This window comes from Ambystoma mexicanum, chromosome 4p (genome assembly GCF_040938575.1).
Source record: "Ambystoma mexicanum isolate Mex_15411 chromosome 4p, UKY_AmexF1_1, whole genome shotgun sequence".
Taxonomy (NCBI): Eukaryota; Metazoa; Chordata; class Amphibia; order Caudata; family Ambystomatidae; genus Ambystoma; species Ambystoma mexicanum.
Genome location: NC_090927.1, coordinates 977,681,409 through 977,701,055, shown reverse-complemented (window position 1 = coordinate 977,701,055; position 19,647 = coordinate 977,681,409). Strand labels below are relative to the sequence as shown.

Genomic DNA, 19,647 nt, shown 5'->3' with positions numbered 1-19,647 from the left:
CTCCCTGTCTGTTCCATGACACTGTGGAGCCGCCTGTGATTATCTGTTCTGCTCCTGCGCGGAACATACCCTGTCTGGTCATGGTGTATGAATTTAGTTATGACCAGTCTGAGTCTGTTCGCCATGACTGCCGTGAGTATTTTACTGTCCTGGGTTAGCATGGACAGCGGTCTATATGATCCGCAGTCTGTGCTGGGCTTATTTGGTTTCAGCAGCGGGATAATTATTGCCTCTCTCAGGGATTCCGGTAGCTTCCCTACCTCAAAAGCCTCACTTAGCATTGCTAGTAGCGAGGGAAGCACCTCCGCCCTATATGTTTTATAAAACTCACTTGGGAGCCCATCCGCTCCTGGGGCTTTGCTCGTTGGCAAATGCCTGACCACTGTTTCTAGCTCCTCCAGTGTGATGGGGGCGTCTAGGCTCTCTCTCTCTTCAGCGCTCAGTTTCGGTAGCTCGATGTCCCCCAGTATATCTCTCATCTCTTCCTCATCAACTCCTCCTTGGGTATTCAATATTTGGCCATTTGCACCCTTTATCTCCCTTATCGCTGACCTAGGTGTTTCATGTTTGTATAGCCATGCCAACAGCCTTCCCGGTTTATCTCCTCCTGCGTGCTGCCTTTCAATGTACTTCTTAAAGTTTAAGTTACATATTCTCTCACAATATCTCCCACATTGCTGTTGTAATTGGCACATGGTTTTAGCCCTTTCCCGTGTGGAGTCTCCATTATTCATGGTTTCATTTCTGTAGTTTGTAACTCTTTCGTTATATCCCGTTGGAGCCCTTTAGATTTAGAATGGCTGCGCCTCTCACCACTACTTTGAATGCCTCCCAAAAGGTGCTTTCAGATGCTACACTTATGGTGTTATTTTTGAAATATTCTATTATCTCCTCCCTCAGGTCCTCCCTGAACTCTGTGTCTTTCAGTGCTCAGCTCTAAGTCGCCACATCGGAATTCTGGCTCTGGGAGGCTGATGTTGCCACGTTAGGATCAAGGGCGAGTGGTCTGATAAGACCCTTGCTTTGTATTCTGAACTCACTATCTCCCCGGTGAGGTCCGGGTTAACAAACCTATAATCTAGTCGTGTATACAGATTCTGTGGGGCGGAGTAATGTGAATAGTGGCTAACGTGTGGATGCTGCAATCTCCATATATCCTCCAGTTGGAATTCTCCCAATAGAGTCTTTAGTGTCTTGGCTGCAGGGGTAGGCTTATTTAGTTTCTTGTCCGACCTGTCCACCCTGGGGTCTAGTGTGCAATTGAAGTCTCCTCCCCATATGACCGTGCCTCCCAGGTACGGGCTGACATTACCATACAGGGCTTTAAAGTAGGCCGCTGTATCCTGGTTCGGGGTGTATGTGTTAATAATGCTCACTTCTCTGTTTTCCAATATTCCCCGTATCGCCACCATTCTCCCATCTGACTCCACTACAGATTGCATCAACTGGAAGGGTACATGTGGCGCGATCCAGGTGATTACCCCCCTGGCATATGCCGAATATGTCACCCCAATGACAGTACCCTTCCATTTTCTCCGTATTAGCTCACGTTTTTCTTTTGTGGGGTGGGTTTCTTCTAGTAAGGCATATCAATTATTTGCCTCCTAAGGTACATCATGATCTTGTTTTTTTTTATCAGATAACTATTGAGACCCCGGACATTCCAGGATGCTATCTTTAAGTCCCCCATCCCTCATCCATAGCCCTTCCCCCCCCTTTGTCCTTCCGTGCCCCCAATTATCTTGCAGTTGCGTGTGTATATAAGCTCGTTCCCTTTCAAACCCATCTACAAACTCTGAAACTCCCTTCCCACTCCCCAACCCCAACTGTTGCCCAGCTCCATCCCTAGATCTCAGGCTATTTAGTCCTACCCTAGTTACGCCGGTACTAGGAACTCAGCAGGGGGTTGCCGCACTACTGGCAACCAAACTAATCTATCTAATTGTCATGATGCCTACCCCTGGGCATCAGGACCAAGGCCCTCAGCTCCGGGAGCAGGCATCCAGACATTTGTTTAAACCTCAGCAGCCCCGGCTAGGGGCTGTCTGGGTTCAGTCCTGGCGCCTTAGGCGCCAGGCTCATCATAGAAATCAGTCCTGGCGCCATAGGCGCCAGGCTCATAGACTTTACTTACCTGATACAGGCCTGGATGGGACTATTTTGTTACAGGGACTATTTTTTACTCAGGCGTGGCTCTAGGGAACTTCTTACCTGGAACTACTTTGGAGGCTATTCAAACCACACCCGAACAGCAGCACATGCTTCGCGTTACTCTGCATCCAGCAGCGTGACGCTCACCGTGCCTGCAGCCAGCATCCAGTCTTCTGCCACACCCGCGTGCCTGCAGCCAGCATCCAGTCTTCTGCCACGCCCGCCTCGAATCCGGAGCTCCTAGAATAAAGAAGAAGAAAAGGACAAGGTTAGAAAACGAACTTATTTCAAATTCCTCACCTAATTCTGGAACCATTTCATCTCCGGACCTGGAAAGTACATCAGTCCTGCACGCGTCTCTTTGCCAGCTCCAGCACGGCGCCATACTCACCAGTTCTCACTGCATCTTTCGATCCGGCACTGTCTCCATCATTTCTTCGCCATAATCCGGCACCTAGGGGACACAAGAAAAAACAAGGTGAGCCAAGGGAATCAACAAATACAACCTCTTACCACCATAGACTTACCTGATTTACCACCGGCGGTATTATTCCATAACTCTCCACATTTTCATATGCCGCATCTGTAAAGAAGGAGAAAAACAACACGTTAACGCATGCAATAGTTACCGGACAGCGTTGGGTAACACAGACTCTTACCTGAACGGCAGCAGCAGCTACGAGACCTTCTTCTCACAAACTCAGTTGCAACTTAAGGAAGGGGACAAGAGTGAACATCGGGCACATTGAACTCTTTGAAGTTGATACTTACCAATCCCGCCAGGGACTTCAGAGTCAATACTTCCCGGAACTCTCCCAACGCCTTCAAACCAGTGAAGTAACTGGTATCGATGCGCCCCTGCAAGACACGCAGGATGGAGAGCTCATCTTTTACGAACCTAAAGTGAGGTTACTAAGGGGATATCGGAGGTGATTAGTGGGGGAGAGCGAGAACAGCTGGGAGGCCATCACTAAAACCCACAGGTGGTTAATCCCTGTCTCCACTTGCAGGAAAATACTTCTTCGGGTCCAGCAGACAAGACTAGGCGGGGCAGTCCAGACAGTCATCTCTGCACTACGCATCACGTTGAAGGAGACCGCAGCTGTCCGGGTCCGATCGACACCCCTGTGGGGTCCAGGTGAGCGTAACACTAATGGGGTGCGAGTTGGATTCTCTGTGTCTCCCGCTTTAACACTACTTTGTATTCTGCCCGCTGTATACATTGCTCTACTTCTCACTTCTCTATGCGGATCTATAATCCAGTCCCAATGTCTTTGTTTATACAGCACTGTGGTCTCCATAATCGCTACTTCACTTATAATTTCCGCCCTCTTGTTGGTCATTCGTCCCCGGCGGACCGTTCTATGCATCCAACCAGTCCATGGCTTCTTCTGGGGTCTCGAAGAACATAGCCTTGTTTTTGTGAAATATTTTCAGTTTCGCCGGGTATATCAGCTTGTATCTGTAGCTTGCTTCGCGTAGTCTTCTCTTAACCGCCCCAAAGTCGGCGTCTTTGTACCAAGTATAATCCGGATATGCCGTTATTGCCGCTGATGCCCTCCGTATCGTGCCCCCTTTGCGGAAGTGTTCCAAGATTTTTTCCCGGTCTCGATAGTTCAGTATCTTGGCGATGATTGGTCTTTGGGGGCTCCCAGTGCTGGTCTCCGTGTCAGTACCCTATGTGCCCTCTCCACCGCAAATCCTTGGGAGAGTACACCTCCTCCAATTTCTTGCAGCAGCATGGTTTCAATGTAGTCTATAGGGTTCGATCCCTCTTCCCCTTCTGGGAGCCCTATTATACGTATGTTGTTCCTCCGGGCCCTTCCTTCGGCCTCCTCAGCCCTGTTTTCCAGGTTGCTTACTTGTTGGTGCAGTGTGTGGATCTCAGAGGCATTGGCTGTGCAGGTAATGGTATTTGATTGGACTTCTTTCTCCAGTTCGCTTGTGCACTCCGCTATCGCCTTTACGTCTTGTCGTAATAAGTTAACATCCACTTGTACCGCATCTATCTTGAATTCGAGGGACGTTTTGAGGTTCGTCATGGCCGCTTCCAGTTTGGTTTCCCAAGTTACTTTTATATCTGCTATCGCCTCTAGGATCTGTTGTTCGCTGCTCACTGGGGCCGTGTCCGCGTGTGAGCTCCTCTCTTTACTCCTGGCTGCGTCCGTTGGTTGTGGGGCTTTGGTGTACTCCTCCATTGTGGGTTGCTTCCCTTTCGTTTTGAGTACTTTGGCCGCCATCTCAGGATCTTACAGTATGCTCCTCCCGGGTCTCAGTGATCTGAGTTTCCGTTATGTGTGCCCCTGCAGGCTCTATGGCACTTGGGTTTGTTTCCGGGGCTCCTGGACCCGCCTGGTTGCAAGTGACCCTGTTGCCTGCGGTGGATGACCCACGCGCGCGTTCGCACTCCTCCCCTTATGTAGCTTCCCGGGTATGGCTTCTGGCGATGTTGGTTGCTGGGTCTAGGTTACCTCTGTGTATCACTTCTCTTCGAGGGGAGTACGTCGACTGCCAGTGTTATCATGTCCAATCTCTTACAATGGCTGGGGATTGTGGGGGTTTATTCGCTGTTTCTTATGGTATGTGCCTTGCCCTTTCAGTATGGGCCAGTAATAATGTGTGTTGCGAGGCTCCCGTCCCCAGTGTGTCTGCCACAATGCCCTTCCTTCAATTGGAATGTTGGTCCGCCACCCTACACTGCTAGCCTTGCTTCCAGTCTGCAGTTCGGTGGGCTCTTTGTCTGCATTCACCTCCTGGGCGATCTGGCTGGGGGTCTCCCAGTTATGGGCAGGCTTCGCTGCTGGTGCTGCTCGCCTAGCACGGTACTGTGGCTAGGTGGACATTTTTTTTTTTTGTTATAATTTTTATTTTTCCCTCCTGGGGGCCCTTGTCCTCTACCAGATCGGGTACCTGTTTTCTAGGTTCGAGTCCCGTGGCCCTATTGGTCTTCACACCTTGCCATCCGCCGTGTGTATCATGCCCCCATGTTATCCGCCACCGTATTTGTTGTACAGTGGCCGTGTCCTTGACTGGGTCCCCCTCCCTCACTTGTTACACTTGTCCGTGAGCCTCCGGGTGCCTGCCTCCTCAGGTCCATTCTCTCGACCAGCGTCTGTGGGGGCCTGCGTGTGTCTTGTTGCCTTGCCTCTGGCTTCAGCGTTACACGCCTGTAGCTGCGCCTCCTATGCTGTAGCCGTTGTACCGTCCGGCTATTTGGGGGAGGCTTCTCTGCCGATCCGCTGGGCTCACCTCGTAGCGCAGGTCACTCAACAGCCTGCGAGTCCTGATTGTGCAATCTTCCAGGCTTTGTTTATGTATCTATCTGCTGCACTTGTGTGCAGGTACCGTGGTGGCATACCATTCTCAGCATGTACATGACCGGTCTTCACGTTGGGCATGCGCTTCCTATTTTCTGCGACCTCCGGTCTTCATAATTTCATTGCTTCGTCTGTTGGGGCTTCAGTCCGCCCGAGTCCTTTGTTCCTCCAGGCAGCCATTTTGGATGGACATCCTCGGGGATTCCGCAACCCTATTTCCACAATTATTGCAGCCTTGGGTGATCGTTCTGGAACGGGCTTAGTGCGCTGGGTGCCTCTCGCATTCATATAGCTGGTCCTGCTTTTTGGGGTTATTTATATGCATTTTGCCTGCAGGCATGCTCAGGATTTCGTCAGATCTGCGGGAGCTCCAGGATCTTCCAGCCTCTCACATGGGCAGTTTAGCCACGCCCCCGGCTGCGAGCACCGTTATATGCAGATTTGCGTGGTTGCGGAAGTCTGGTTTTGCTCCGGAGGTGCAGGCCCGTCTTCTGAACATGCCCTTTGAAGGCGCCCATTTGTTTGGCAGCAAGGCTGAGTCTTGAGAGGTTGCAGACCTCGAAAGCTGCGGCTAAATCTTTAAGCGCAGCTGTGCGTCAACCTCAGCCTCTTCGTCCTAGGGGACAGCAATGGAGGGGAGGTTCTTTTCGTTACTACTCCTCCTTTGGTAGAACGAGAGGGGCCGCCAGTGAAAGTGGCCAGCGAAAAAAGTACCCGTGATGGTCGTGGAAATTGTGGTGCCAAAACTGCTCAGGCAGCTGCAGCAGCTGCTTCCAAACAGTCATGAGGCCATGTCCCATGGTTCGCCGGTTGGAGGCAGACTGTCTCAGCATCTCGAAGAATGGCGAGCCATTACTTCAGATGCGTGGGTTATGGATACCATAGCCCACAGCTACCGCCTTCCTTTCCTTCAGTGGCCTCATGACAATCCACCGGGGAAACTCTGTTTGAAGCTTCCGGATCCGCTCCTTATGCTATGATATGGCATTTATAACACGCCTATACACAAGTGTTTCAAGGCGCGACGCGGCAAGGGAGGGGGAACACAGGGAGGACAGGACAACGATCCTACTAGGCCAGGTGTCATTCAGATCGCAAGTGCATGGGAAGGGGGCAGGGACAGTGCAGTACATGGTAAAAGATAACAAGTAAAGTAACGGCCAGCATGTGGCAAGTGCATGGGTAAGTGCAGACAACAGGTGTCGAGGGCTGGTAGGGGGACTGTAGGGATACAGAAACAGTCCCCAAGTGCGGGGTTTGCCAGGTGGGCAGTGCAGGTTTGTGACGCTGGTGGGGGAGGACCTGGGCCTGAGATCAGAGGGTGTCCAGGTAGCCAGTGCAGTTCCGGATTCAGCCAGGAGGTCAGCAGAGGAGAGGAGGAGAAAAAGCAGAAGCAAAGAGAGAGTTTTTGAGGTGCTTCCGGAACCGGAGATGGTTCTCCTCAAGTTTAAGGGAGGCAGGGAGGCTGCTGCAGAGGGAGGCCCCAGCTGAGGAAAGAGATCTATCACCAACTTTTTGCTTGGAGAAGCGACTGACCCTAAGGGAGATGGAGGCGGATGGGCGAAGAACTCGAGAAGGAAGATATTTAGGAAGAGAAAGTTGAAGGTATTGAGGCCCCAGGCCCCAGAAGGCCTTGTGGACGATGCAGAGGGTTTTGAACTTAATCCTTGCAGCCGCTGGGAGCTAGTGCAGAGATTTCAGTCCTGGAGAGATATGATCCCTGGGCTTGAGGCCAAGGACAAGTCTCGCAGTCCTGTTCTGAATAAATTGCAGAGGGCGGAGAGTGGAAGCAGGCAGATTTGGAAAGAGGCTGTTGCAATAGTCCAACATAGAGCGAACCAGAGCTCTGGAGACGGTGAGCTTCTGGGGGAAGGAAAGGAAAGGAAAGGAAGAATACCTCTGAGGAGGTGTAGTTGGTAGTGTGACTTCTTAGAGACGTCACAAATGTAAGGAGGGTGTGGAGTCGAAGATGAACCCGAGGTTTTTAGCCTTGCAGGTGGGAGCAGGAAGAGGGCCAAGAGAGGCCGGCCAGAGAGCTGCAGGGAAGGAGAGAGCGGGTGTGCCGATGAGGAGAATCTCAGTCTTACTGGCATTAAGGCAGAGGTCATTGGCGGCACACCACTCCAGGATAGCAGACAGTCGGAGATGAGCGAAGGAGAGGAGGAGGCTGAGGGTAGCCTCAAAATGAGCCGAGTGTCATCCGCATAGCACTGGAAGTTGGGGCAGAGAGCGGCAATGCGGTGGCCAAGGAGTGCCAGGTATTGGTTGAACAGCCAGGGAGAGAGGTTAGACCCCCGGGGGAACCCCACAGGTAGAGAAAAAGATAGCAGAGAGTAAGGACCCAAGTTGGACCTGGGAGGGTCGGTCAGAGAGGAAAGAAGTCAGCCACGCCAGAGCCTGACCAGTGATACCGAGGTTATCACGGAGGCGATTGAGCAGGATGCCATGGTTGACAGTGTCAAAGGCAGAAGAGAGATCAAGCAAGATGGGGGCACAAGGGGTGTTAGAGTCAAGGTTGGAGAGCAGATCTTCATGGGTGTTCAGGAGAGCAGTTTCCTTGCTTCTGGCAGCTCTGAAGCCAGACACATGGTCATGAAGACAACCAACAGATTCCGGGTGGAGGTTAAGCTGGGAGATGGCCAGTTTCTCCAGGAGCTTGCCCAGGAATGGAGTGATGGAGATTGGGCGATAGTTATCAGGGCAGGAGGGGTCGGCAGAGAGTTTCTTAAGAAGAGGGCGCACAAGGGAGTGCTTATAGGGGGGATGGGCAGACTCCAGTGGCAAAGGAGTGATTGCAGAAATGAGCCTGGGCAGGAGCCAGCCAGGGAGTCGATGTGGTCCTTGATAGTTTTGGAGGAACAGGGGTGAACCTGTTTCGACGAGAATTTTATAGATCGGACTTGTCTAGAAACCTCATCAGCGGAGAACAGGGGAAAGGCAGAGGAGGGAGAAGAGGTAGCTGAAGAAGGGCCAGAGGAAGAGCAGGGAGTAGGGGGAGGGAGGGGATAGGAGGAGAGGGAGGGTAGGATGTCCTGAGTTTTGGAGATGACGTGAGAAGCCAGTGCCGTGCAGAGGGCCTGGGAAGGGACAGGAGAGGTAGAGACTGCGGCAGGATTCGCCACTTCCTTGCAGATTTGAAAGAGTTCAGCCGAGTTGTTAGATGCCGCAGAGACACTGGCTTGGATATGAGCTCTCTTCTTGGTTAGGACAGAGAGTCGGTATTGCCTTTGCAGCAGGCGGCAGACCAGTTTGTCAGAGGATGTACATGAAGCACGCCATTTCCTCTCGGCCACCCTGCACTTGCGTTTTAGGGTGACGAGGTCTGAGTTGTACCAGGAGTTGCACCTGGCTTTGGACCTCAGGCGGATTCTCATGACAGGGGAAAGGATATCAAGAGTATCGGATAAAGCAGAGTGGCGCGTGGAGAGGGCTATGTCAGAGTGAGAGTCAGCCAAAGGGGGTACGGGGGGTGAGAAGGTGGCGGCGAAAGCTTCAGTTGACACATGCTTCATGGGTTGGATGTCCGAGAAGGTGGGTGGCAGTGATGGAAGTGGCTTGGCCTGAGGGGTAGGGAGGGTGAGGTGGGAAGAGAGGAGAAAGTGATCACTTCAGGAGAGAGGAGTGGTGAGAGTCTGAGGAGATCAAAACATCCAGGGTATGCTCTGCAGAGTGAGTCGGGCCAGAGGGGAGAATAGTGAGTGAGAGTCGCAGAGGTCGCAAAAGAGTCCAGAGGGAGGACAGGAGGCATCCAGGTGGATGTTGAAGTCTCCAAGGAGGAGGAGTTGAGTTGTTGAGGCTGGAGTGAGGAGGGGAGGTCCGCCCAATTAGAGAGGAAGGAGGAGATCTGACCAGGTGGGCGATAGATAGTAGCCACAGTTAGGGAATGGCTACGCAAGAGAGAGCCTACAGACGAGGCATTCAAAAGAGCAGTAGGCCTACGTAGGAGTGGCAGAGGCAGGAATCCACTTGGGGAAGATCAGGGCAACACCCCCACAGGAGCAGTTGGACCTGGGCGCAGAGAGGATCTTGTAGCCATCAGGTAGGAGTGTATCAAAGCTAGTGACAGAGCTGGCTGTGAACCATGTCTTGGTGAGACCGAGGACATTGAGGTCAAGTTCTTCTGTTTAGAGTGGCAATATGGTGAAGATTGCCATCCTTGAAGGACTTCCGGGGAGGAGTACAGATCAGAGGTACGCCCTGCAGAGGTGTAGAAGGAGCCCGCGAGGTGGCAGAGAGCGAAGGGGAAGACAAGGTAGCCAAGGAGGAGGCAGAAAGGGGAGGCAAGGTAGTCACAGAAAGGGGAGAGGGAACAGCAGGAGAAGAAAGGAAGTTGATGGGGCGCAGGAAGCATCTATCAAATGGGTGAAGGTTGGCCTGAGGGCCTTGGACCAAAACAGTCCGATTAGAGTAAACATTAATGATGACCATAGAGGAAAGGAAGGAGGCCAGGAGGGCGTCCCCACGGGTGCCACCATTAATGGGAGAAGAGGAGGAAGGGGAGAGCACAGAGACCATATGAAGGGTCCATAGGTCTGGTGAAGGCTCGACAAAGAGGATGTTGGTGAGAGTTTCCTTGGAGGAGGCACTGGTATAGGTGTCAGCGATAGGGAGGCCTGGGTTGGAGACCAGGATGTCCTTTTTAAACTTCTTCCTACCAGATTTAGGAGAGCAGGATAGTCAATAGAGAAGCAGTTCGAAAAGATAGGTGAGACAGAGAGCACCATAGAGAAGGTGGGAGAGGAGAGAGGTGGAAGGGAGAGGGGGAGACACTAGCGAAGGACACTAGCGTAGGCAGACAAGACAGCGAGAGGCAAGCAAGTTGAGCAATAAAACAAGATGCTGACGCTCAGGATTAAAGAGATCACAAAATGCACATTATTGTTAAGACCGGTGAGAAGACACACCTAAGTTTGAGAATCCTGAATGGGGGAGAAAAGGCCTCGTTTTCACAATGCTCATTTTTAAATACTGGTACAGTGCATATTATAACAACACAGGGAAAAACGCACTTAAGTTTGAGAATCCTGAATGGGGGAGAAAAGGCCTAGTTTTCACAATGCACATTTTTGAAATACTGGTACAGTGTATATTATAACGACACATGGAAAATCGCAACCGAGTTTAGCAGTCTGACGATGGAAGGGGGGGTAGGCAGGGGAGCTAGTAGGACTGTCCTGGAAGACTGACTGGCAACTGGCATACCCTGTGCAGGAAATCCTAACCCTGCTGGAGAAAGGCGCTATAGAACTGGTGCCTGTAGCGGAGAGGAACAAGGGATGGTATTCCCCTTATTTTTTGATTCCGAAGAAAGACTGGGGATTGAGACCCATCATGGAACTGCGTTGGTTGAACAAACTTCTCAGGAAGGACAAGTTCAAGATGGTTACTCTTTCTCAAGTCCTCCAGGCCCTTCAACTTCAGGATTGGTTGGTGTCTCTGGACCTACAAGATGCTTACTTTCATGTGCCGATTCATCCCAAGCACGGAAAGTACCTGAGGTTTGCGGCTGGCGACTCGCACTTTCAGTTTCGGGTCCTGCAATTCGGATTGACCTCCGCCCCGAGGGTCTTCACCAAGTTAATGGTGGTGGTGGCAGCTTACCTCAGGCGAGGGGGGATTCACGTCTACCCCTACCTGGATGACTGGCTGATCCAGGGCGTGCTCTCCCGAGCAAGCGTTGAATCCCCTGGGTCTCAACTACTGCACCCTCCATAGGCTGGGCTTCTCTCTGAATGCCAAGAAGTCGCACCTGACACCTTCCCAACAGCTCCAGTACATCGGGGTTGTGTTAGAGACGTCCCTGGGGAAGTGCTCGCCTCCCAAGGTGAGGGCTCATCAAATTGTGCAATGTGACATTTCAACATACCGAGTCTCCCGACTTTCGAATTCTTAAGGTTGCTCGGCCTCATGGCATCCTGCATTTTTCTGGTGCCAGAGGTCAGGCTACGGATGAGATCCCTGCAATGGGTTCTCAAGATGCAGTGGTCACAGTTCTCAGGCAAGATGTCGGATCCTGTTCAGATTCCATTCTCGGTCTCCCAGGATCTTCTGTGGTGGGCCTACGAAGGGAACCTGATGAGGGGGGCCCCGTTTTGGCAACCATGGCCGCAGGTGACTGTAGTGACGGATGCTTCCCTCACAGGATGCAACGCTCCTGGCAACGATTGGACAGCCAGCAGTCTTTGGTCTCCGTCAGAGTCCAAACTCCACATCAATCTGTTAGAGCTGAGGGCCATCAGGCTAGCCCTGAAGGCTTTTCTGCGGTCTGTGCGGGGGAAGAGTGTCCTGATCATGACGGACAACACAGTGGCCATGCATTACCTCAACAAAAAAGGGGGGGTAGAGTCACTCCTGTTGTGCAGAGAGGCAATGCAGCTCTGGTTCTGGGCCATTCAGCAGGGAATTTCAATCTCTGCAGTTCATCTGGCCGAAGACGAAAATGCAGCGGCGGACGCTCTGAGCAGGCAGAGCACGATCTCTCATGAGTGGGAGTTGGCTCAGGAAGTCCTTCAGGAGATCTTCGCCCTTTGGGGAACCCCGCAGGTGGATCTCTTCGACACCAGTGTCAACCGGAAGTGCGAGAGATTCTGCTCAAGGGAATTTCCTCCAAGAGGAGCCTTAGGAGGCGCGTTCGTGGTGGATTGGTCATTCCCACTGCTGTACGCGTTTCCTCCAGTCCCCGTCATTCCTCAAGTGTTGTGGAGGTTCGGTTCCCACATGATCCTCATTGCTCCGGATTGGGCCAGGAGAGCGTGGTACCGAACCTTCTAGAAATGTCCCTCTGCCCTCCACGCCGTCTTCCCTACCGATAGGATCTGCTCTTCCGCGAGGGGGGATTGGGGAGTGTGGGGGGTTCAGGTTCTCCATCCAGAGGTCAAGACTCTCAACCTTCACGCTTGGTATCTGAAAGGTTGAGGTATAAGGATTGGGACCTCCAGGATGATGTGATGGAGGTGTTGCTTTTGGCCAGGCGGCCTGCAACAAAATCCCTGTTCCATTGCCGTTGGCATAAGTTCTGCGACTGGTGCAGAGGTCACAATGTTGATCCTTTTCAGTGCTCCATTCATATGCTTTTGTCTTTCTTACTTTCATTGGCTCACAGGGGCCTTCCAGTTGGTACCATTAAGGGTTACCTGGCGGCGCTGTCTATCTTTAAGCGCTCGTCTGAAGAATGTTCTTACTTTAAGATTCCATTGATTTCTCTGTTTCTTAAAGGACTGACTAATGTATTCCCGCCGTCCCCTTTCCATGTGCCGGTTTGGGATTTGAATTTGGTTTTGAAATTTCTCATGGGTGCTCCGTTTCAACCTTTTCACTCCTGTCCTTTGAGATTACTGTCCTTCAAGACTGTGTTCTTGGTTGCGGTTACTTCCGCTCTCAGAGTGAGTGAATTGCAGGCCCTTTCATGTAAGCCACCCTTTACTGTGTTTCACAAGGACAGAGTTGTACTGCGGGTACGTCCCTCTTTTCTACCTAAGGTAGTATCTGAATATCATTTGCGTCAAAAGGTGGTTCTTCCATCTTTCTACCCTCCTCCTCATCCTGGTAAGGAAGAGGAGCGACTCCATCGGTTGGATCATAGGAGAGCTCTGAGCTTTTAAATTTCTAGGATGTCCAGGGTCAGAGCGGACGATCAACTCTTTGTAGGATATGCTGGACACCGATTGGGCCAGGCTGTTAGCAAACTGACCTTGTCCAGGTGTATTATCCTCACCATTACGGAGTGTTACCGATTGGCGGGTAAGGACCCTCCTGAAGGGTTGCGAGCTCATTCCATTAGGGGGGTGGCTACTTCCACAGCCCTCCAGCGGGGGGTTCCTATTAGGAATATTTGTGATGCAGCCACATGGGCTCCAATCCACACCATTGTTAAACATTACTCCCTGGATACAATCCATGGTCAGGATATGGCCTTTGGAAAGGCGGTTCTTTATTGCGCAATCTGATTGGGTACTCTAAATTCTTTTCCCTCCTCCATTTACTGGTACTGCTTTGGGAGTCTGTCAAAGATGTGGAATACGTTGGAGGACACAATCGATTTGAAGAACAAGTTACTTACCAACTGGTAACTTTCTTTCGACTGGATGTTCCTCATGGCCCTCCCAGCCTGCACCTCTGGAGAATTTCCTATGCGAGTGCAGCTTACGTTTCTGCAAAGCTATGTGCAGTCAAGCATGCATGAGACTGGTGCCACGCGTTCTGAGGGAAAAAACTTAAACTGAGGCTGCGGGCGTCCTATTTATAACATCCGGTGACGTCGCCCTCAACGGGGGCCTTCGAGGGACATCGAACCGACGTCATCGACGCAGGACGCCCTCTGCTGAAAATTTTCAAAGTGCACAGCTGTGGACATTACATGTCAAAGGTGTGGAATATGTTGGAGGGACATCCAGTCGAAAGAACGTTACCAGTTGGTAAGTAACTTGTTCTTCTAATGTGTTACATTAAATCCGGTTTGACCATTACGATTATGTTTATTACCCTGGCGTCTTCCCTTGTTGGATTTAATGATCCCATTATAGCATAACTCAAGATAGTTGATGTCCACATCTATGATGTGGAGAGAGATTTCATCAAATGAGGTCTATAAAATCAATGTTCACTGTCTTTAAAATATTCAATAAATGGAGCCCATGTTTGTGTGAACTTAGCGGTTCAATTCACCAGTAATGCTTTAATGCTGAAATCTTTTGTAAGAAGAACTCATCCACCAAATAGAAATCCCGGGGCCCTTTGGAATGTTCCCAAATTGAGCCAGGTTTATATGGGCAGCTGAGACTAAGTGGGTACTTGGAGATGCCATATTGCTTGACTTTGGGTACGATCAGTCTGCTTCCGAATCTCCCACTTTATTAATTAGGGAATGTAATGCCCAGTATATTCATGATTTGTGGTAGGATTTCTTTCCAGTAAATTTTAACAATTGTGCATCGCCACCAAAAGTGTCCCATATTTCCAATATAGCTGCATCCTCTCCAGCACAGAGCTCCGTGATATTGGGATAAAAGTTATGTAGTGAAATGCCAATGGAAACATATTTTATAAACACTTTCTTTGATAGTAACACGTTTTACCTCTTTTGGCCCTTTCCCATATGTGTGACAAGAACACTGCTGGAATGGGAACCTCCAAGTACACCCAAACATTTTAAGCCTAGGTGCCTTGTGATCTGGATTTAGTATGTGGCTATACCATTGGCCATTAGCATTTGCAAATTCCAGGCTTTTTCCTCCAAAAATTGTTACATCACCTTTCAAACAGATAAAGCCATAGTTTTCCCCGATCCAACTCAAATCCAAAAGTCCTTTCTGATGTTTATCTAAAGCAGGAGATAACCTTCCCAGTTTTTCAGCCTACGCCCTATGCTTCCAGATCTGAGAACACATTTAATCTTCTGGAAGTATTGAGGTTATTGGCCTCACTATGACATTGGTGGAAGCCATGCTGGTCAATACCGTCACGGCTGCTGCCGGAGTCATGAAATTACCGGCAATGGGCAATTACCGGGGCATTCCAGCCCCGACGGACCCGTTAATTGCCCATTGCCAGGTGCCGGTAATTTTTACTCCCCATTTGAGTCCCATTGGACTCAATGGGAATGGGGAGGTCGGATGCACCGGCAACATTCATGAATGGTGCTGGTGCATCCGTTGAGTTCTGCTTGCGGGTGTGGTTCTGCCCGTCAGGTTAGACCTGCCAGGGTGAAAGGCTCCTGCAAGCAGCACTCGTAGTTTGCCGGTCCGGTAACAACGGTACCGGCAAGCTTAACGGTACCGTTGTTACCGGATCGGCAAACTTGTAATGAATCCCATTGACATTTTAACCTCTGCCCATGAGAATTAAACTGTTAAGGACTTCAGATCATCTTTTTGTCACTTATTTTGGTCTTGTCCAGGGCAAGAAAAAAAGTAAAGCAACACTAGCTAAATGGATAATTGCCTCTGTATTTTTTGAACTGCATCGAATTTCTGTGACTCAGAGACCTAAAGCTCATTCCAACACAGCAAAATCGCCATTGGTGGCCTTTGAAAGAGATATCTCCTGCTTAGTAGCCCATACGGCAGCAATGTGGACCATACTACCTCTTTTTTTCAAGGATTGTTCCATGGATGCCTGGTTGCATATGTTGGTCAAGGCGATCTGTGCAGCCTTTTTACATGAACATGGTGTGAATATGTCTGGTTGAATATCCCTTTCCCCCAGGCAACCTCTGGGTGTCTTTCTGTCTAACCCCATTCCAAACCAGTTTTCGAAATATTTACTTTGTGGTCATTGTAGTTCTCAGAGGCTTTGTACTTCCTCCTTCATAAAACCTACCATTTTTTCCCTGCAAGGACATGCCATGCACTAACTTCAGGGTCTAGCAGGAAAAATGCTATGCAACTAAATGTAATTGTTGGTGACCCTATACGAGCAGGGACTGCAAGCAAGTGCACACAGCACACAGAGCTTTATTCATCAAGACTTAGAGAGAGTGCAAATAATTTAGAAAGGATACTTTTTCCATATGTTTACCTTTAGTCCATTCTATCTTTGTTTTTTTCTCTCTCTAAGGAATACATCGCCTTAAACAGACGTTGCCAAAAAGGAAAGCTGGACGTATGGCCAAATCCTATGATCCAATAGCACCTATAGCTGAAGAAATCAGTGAAGAAGCCTGCCTTTTGTGCTTTGATGAATTTCAGGTAAGCATTTTATTCAAATCCACTGTGAGCAATTTATACAACTTTCGTCTAATATGTCGATATCTGGTTTGCACAGTTATCAATAGATCTTGCTATGGACAATTCAAGACTCAATTAACCCTACCTCCAACATTTCTTAGTTGCGTTCACTTGGATTTGCAGCATGAGTGTTTGCTTTGTTTTTGTTTGTATCACTGGCCAAGATAGTTGACTGGCAGAGGATCATTGCTTTCAATTTGGTGTGTGTGATGAAATGACTACTGCTCTGCAGGAGTGCAGGGAGGAGTAAAGGGTATATCTAGTGCCACACAACTACTAAACTAGCAATTATCCCAATCATAAACGTGTAATGGGTACAGACCTAGAGGTATAACTCCTCTGCCTCTGAAGGGTAAAATGGGCAGAGGGCAGGCTATACTCTTAAGGAGGAATATGAGCTAGCTCAGAAGTAGACCAAACAACAAAGGTACTGTGGTACCAAAATAAAAGAATGTCTAACTACAGTACTATAAAAATGGGATACTTTAATTAAAATAATAATACCCACAGCAAATAAAACACTAGTTACCCAATCCTGTCGGGGGAAACAGAGAATTCATACTTTGGAATAAAGAGGCACTTTGGGTTTGAAGACTGCGGTAGCCAACCATATGGTTTCTGCAGCAAATGTGCCAGTACAAGTTAGTGTCTTTAAGAGGGAAGGAGTGAGGTCTTAAATGTCAATAGGGAAGGATTCTAAGATGGCTGCTGACACTAGGTAGACGTGCCGGCGAAGCTTCCAGTACCTTCCTGCAGCTGCTGCCGGACCCACCACCCCGCAGCGGTTGCCTTACTGGGGCGAACAGAGGAGGATCAGCGGATGCATCTCTGGGGAGCGGGGAAAGCGTTCTGCCCCCCCCCCACCGAGGCTCTGTGGGGAGACAGAAGGAGCACGGAGCGGGCCGGGAATGGTGGCCGAGGAAAGATGCGCTGCACAGGGGCGGTCAGCTTGCGGTTGTCGGAGGAGAGAGGTCTGCGCGGGATCATCGGAGGTGCCCCTCCCGCCCTCTGTGATGTTCCGATCGGCGAAACCCCAGAGCCACGTCCACAGAGGGAGACAAAGGCGGCTTCTGAGGGGAGGATTTGGGGATCCAGTGGCCCAGGAGCTAAGGCTGCAGCGGCTCCCCCTGAGTCTCGCGGGGAGAGAAAGAGCGGAGGGCGAGGAACCGGCATCCCGCCGGGGGTCCCGAGGAGGAGAGAGTGGGCCCACGGTGCCAGGGAGAAGAATCCAGGAAGGAGCTCCGAGGTAAGGAGCACTACGGCTGCATCTCCTGTGTCCCACGGCCTTTCCGCCAGGCCTAGGCCCCGAGTGCTCGCCGGGCACCACCAGCAGCCCTTGAGAGGGATAGTTGCCGGTCACAGAGTGGCGCAAGGTGGTCCCCCCCCTGCATACTAACGCTAGCGTGGCTTGATCACAGGCCCTGGGCACAAAGGTTTCAAGCAGAGAGGCACGCATAAAGGTGACTCTAAATCTGGCACAAGGGAGCAGAGCACCTATCAAGATAACCAGTACAGAGCCGGACGGATAGTAAGGGCCCCAAGTCAAGCTGTGAGAAGCAGCGGGGGGTGGAATGCATTCTTGACAGGCCCTGGGGGTAGGGAGGGGTCAGAAGCCAGAATTGATAAGAAGAGGGCAGAAGCACCCCCTCAGCAACACAGGTGCAGGAGAGCGCGTGCTTCACAGGAGTATACCGGAGAGAGGGAAGGGACTGTGGAGCACCCCCCCAGAGGATACAGAGGCATTGGGCGAAGCAGGAGGGAACACAGGAGTGGGTTAGCATCAAGTGGCTGCCGTCGCCGATAGAGGGATCTGGTACACACTCCACTATGTCTAACAAAAACAAAAGCAAAGTGAGTAGAGGAGTGAACCCTCAAGGATACACGCCAGGCACGTTGCCCACAATGTGGACAGTCAGGGAAGCCACTGAGGCTCCCAGGGGTACCCAGGAGGGAGCAATGGGCAACAACACTCTGGAGTGGACGGACCCTACAGCTCCAATCACGCGTCAGGACTTCCATGGAGAAATGCTGACCTTACAGGCTAACCTGGTTAAAACATTCCAGGACCAATTTCAACTGTTGGGAACAGACCTCAACGCGGCTTTGGGGGAGGTCAAACAGGAACTGAGTCAACTAGGTGAGAGAACACATATCTTAGAAAGGGGTCTGCAGGCAGTGGATGATGACGCAAGAGCAAATAGTGAAGCTATTGATAGATTGGACGTAGCGACCTGAAATCTGGAACTCAAAATGGAGGACATGGAGAATAGGTCCCGGAGGGTGAATATACGATTTAAACTGCTTTCAGAATCAGTAAACGACAAGGACCTGAAGGGGGTCATCCAAAACATCTGCGCAGACATCTTAGGTGAAACTGATCCAAATAGGGTGGAACTAGACAGTGTCCATAGAGTGGGACGACTCAACAGAGATGCAAAGTCCAGGCCAAGAGATGTCCTCGCAGCGTTTACAAGATACACCCAAAAAGAGGCAGTTAAATGGAATGAAACCAAAGCCATGGGATTGGTCCACGGTTGGGGAAAAAAGGAGGAGAAGAGCCACGTTACGCGGCCAACCATATAGGGAGACAGGTGAAAACCCGAACGCTGAGGAGTTGGGGGCAACGGGCGCAGGAGAGCCATGAATAGTCATCTGACAAAGGGGTGGTGGGCAAAAAGGGAAAGAATATAGAGCAGGGGAGGATGGGGCGAAAACATCTTGGGATCAGAAAGGGTGATGAGACCCGGTGGGGAGGGAGAGAGGGAGGGAGTGAGCAGAGAGGATTGGGGATCCAGTTGGGGAGGAGGAAGGGGGCGACTTGGTTAGAGGGGATTAAGCGTATTAAGGGGGGGAACAGAAGGTGGGGGCAGGGCTGCGGAGGCAAAGAGGAATCTTGTGATGAAGCAAAAGAAGGGGGACAAAGGGCAGAGCAGGGGCGTGATCAAAGTGAGGGACATTTAAGTGGGTAACACATAATGTTAGTGGATTAAATTCCACTCTCAGGAGAAAAAAAATTGGAGCAATTCACAAAGGAGGGACCGGATATCCTGGGGCTCCAGGAGACGCACCTCATGCATAAGGACCAAAGGGCAACTGAAACTGAGGGGGTTTGACCAGATTTGGCATGCGTCCGGGAAGAACAAAACAGGGGGAGTAGCCTTGGCCATCAAGAATACAGTTGACTTCAGGATAAATGAGACCATACGGGATAAGGGGGGTAGGTATATCATAGCTATTGGGACATATCAGGATCTCCCCTATACTTTGGCCGTGGTGTACGCACCAAATGCCGGACAGGAGCAGTATCTGCAGAAGGTCCTAGGGGTTCTTGAGGATAAAGCGAGGGGACATATCATTCTGCTGGGGCCTCTCAACATAGCTTGGGAGAGGGGATGGGACCGGTCGGGGGGCCCGGCAAGGGGTGGGGGGGCAGTGATGTCAACGGAATTAAGAGA

At 50.7% G+C, this 19,647-nt stretch overlaps 1 protein-coding gene across 2 annotated transcripts in view; it reads left to right on the top strand.

Annotated features, from left to right (window-relative positions):
• Positions 1-19,647, top strand: part of AFG1L (AFG1 like ATPase) — a 2,086,687-nt gene that overhangs the window by 598,934 nt on the left and 1,468,106 nt on the right. For both annotated transcript variants that reach the window (XM_069606550.1, XM_069606549.1), the window contains exon 5: positions 16,023-16,153. In XM_069606550.1, coding sequence (XP_069462651.1) covers positions 16,023-16,153 — 131 coding nt within the window. The remainder of the gene's footprint in view (positions 1-16,022; positions 16,154-19,647) is intronic.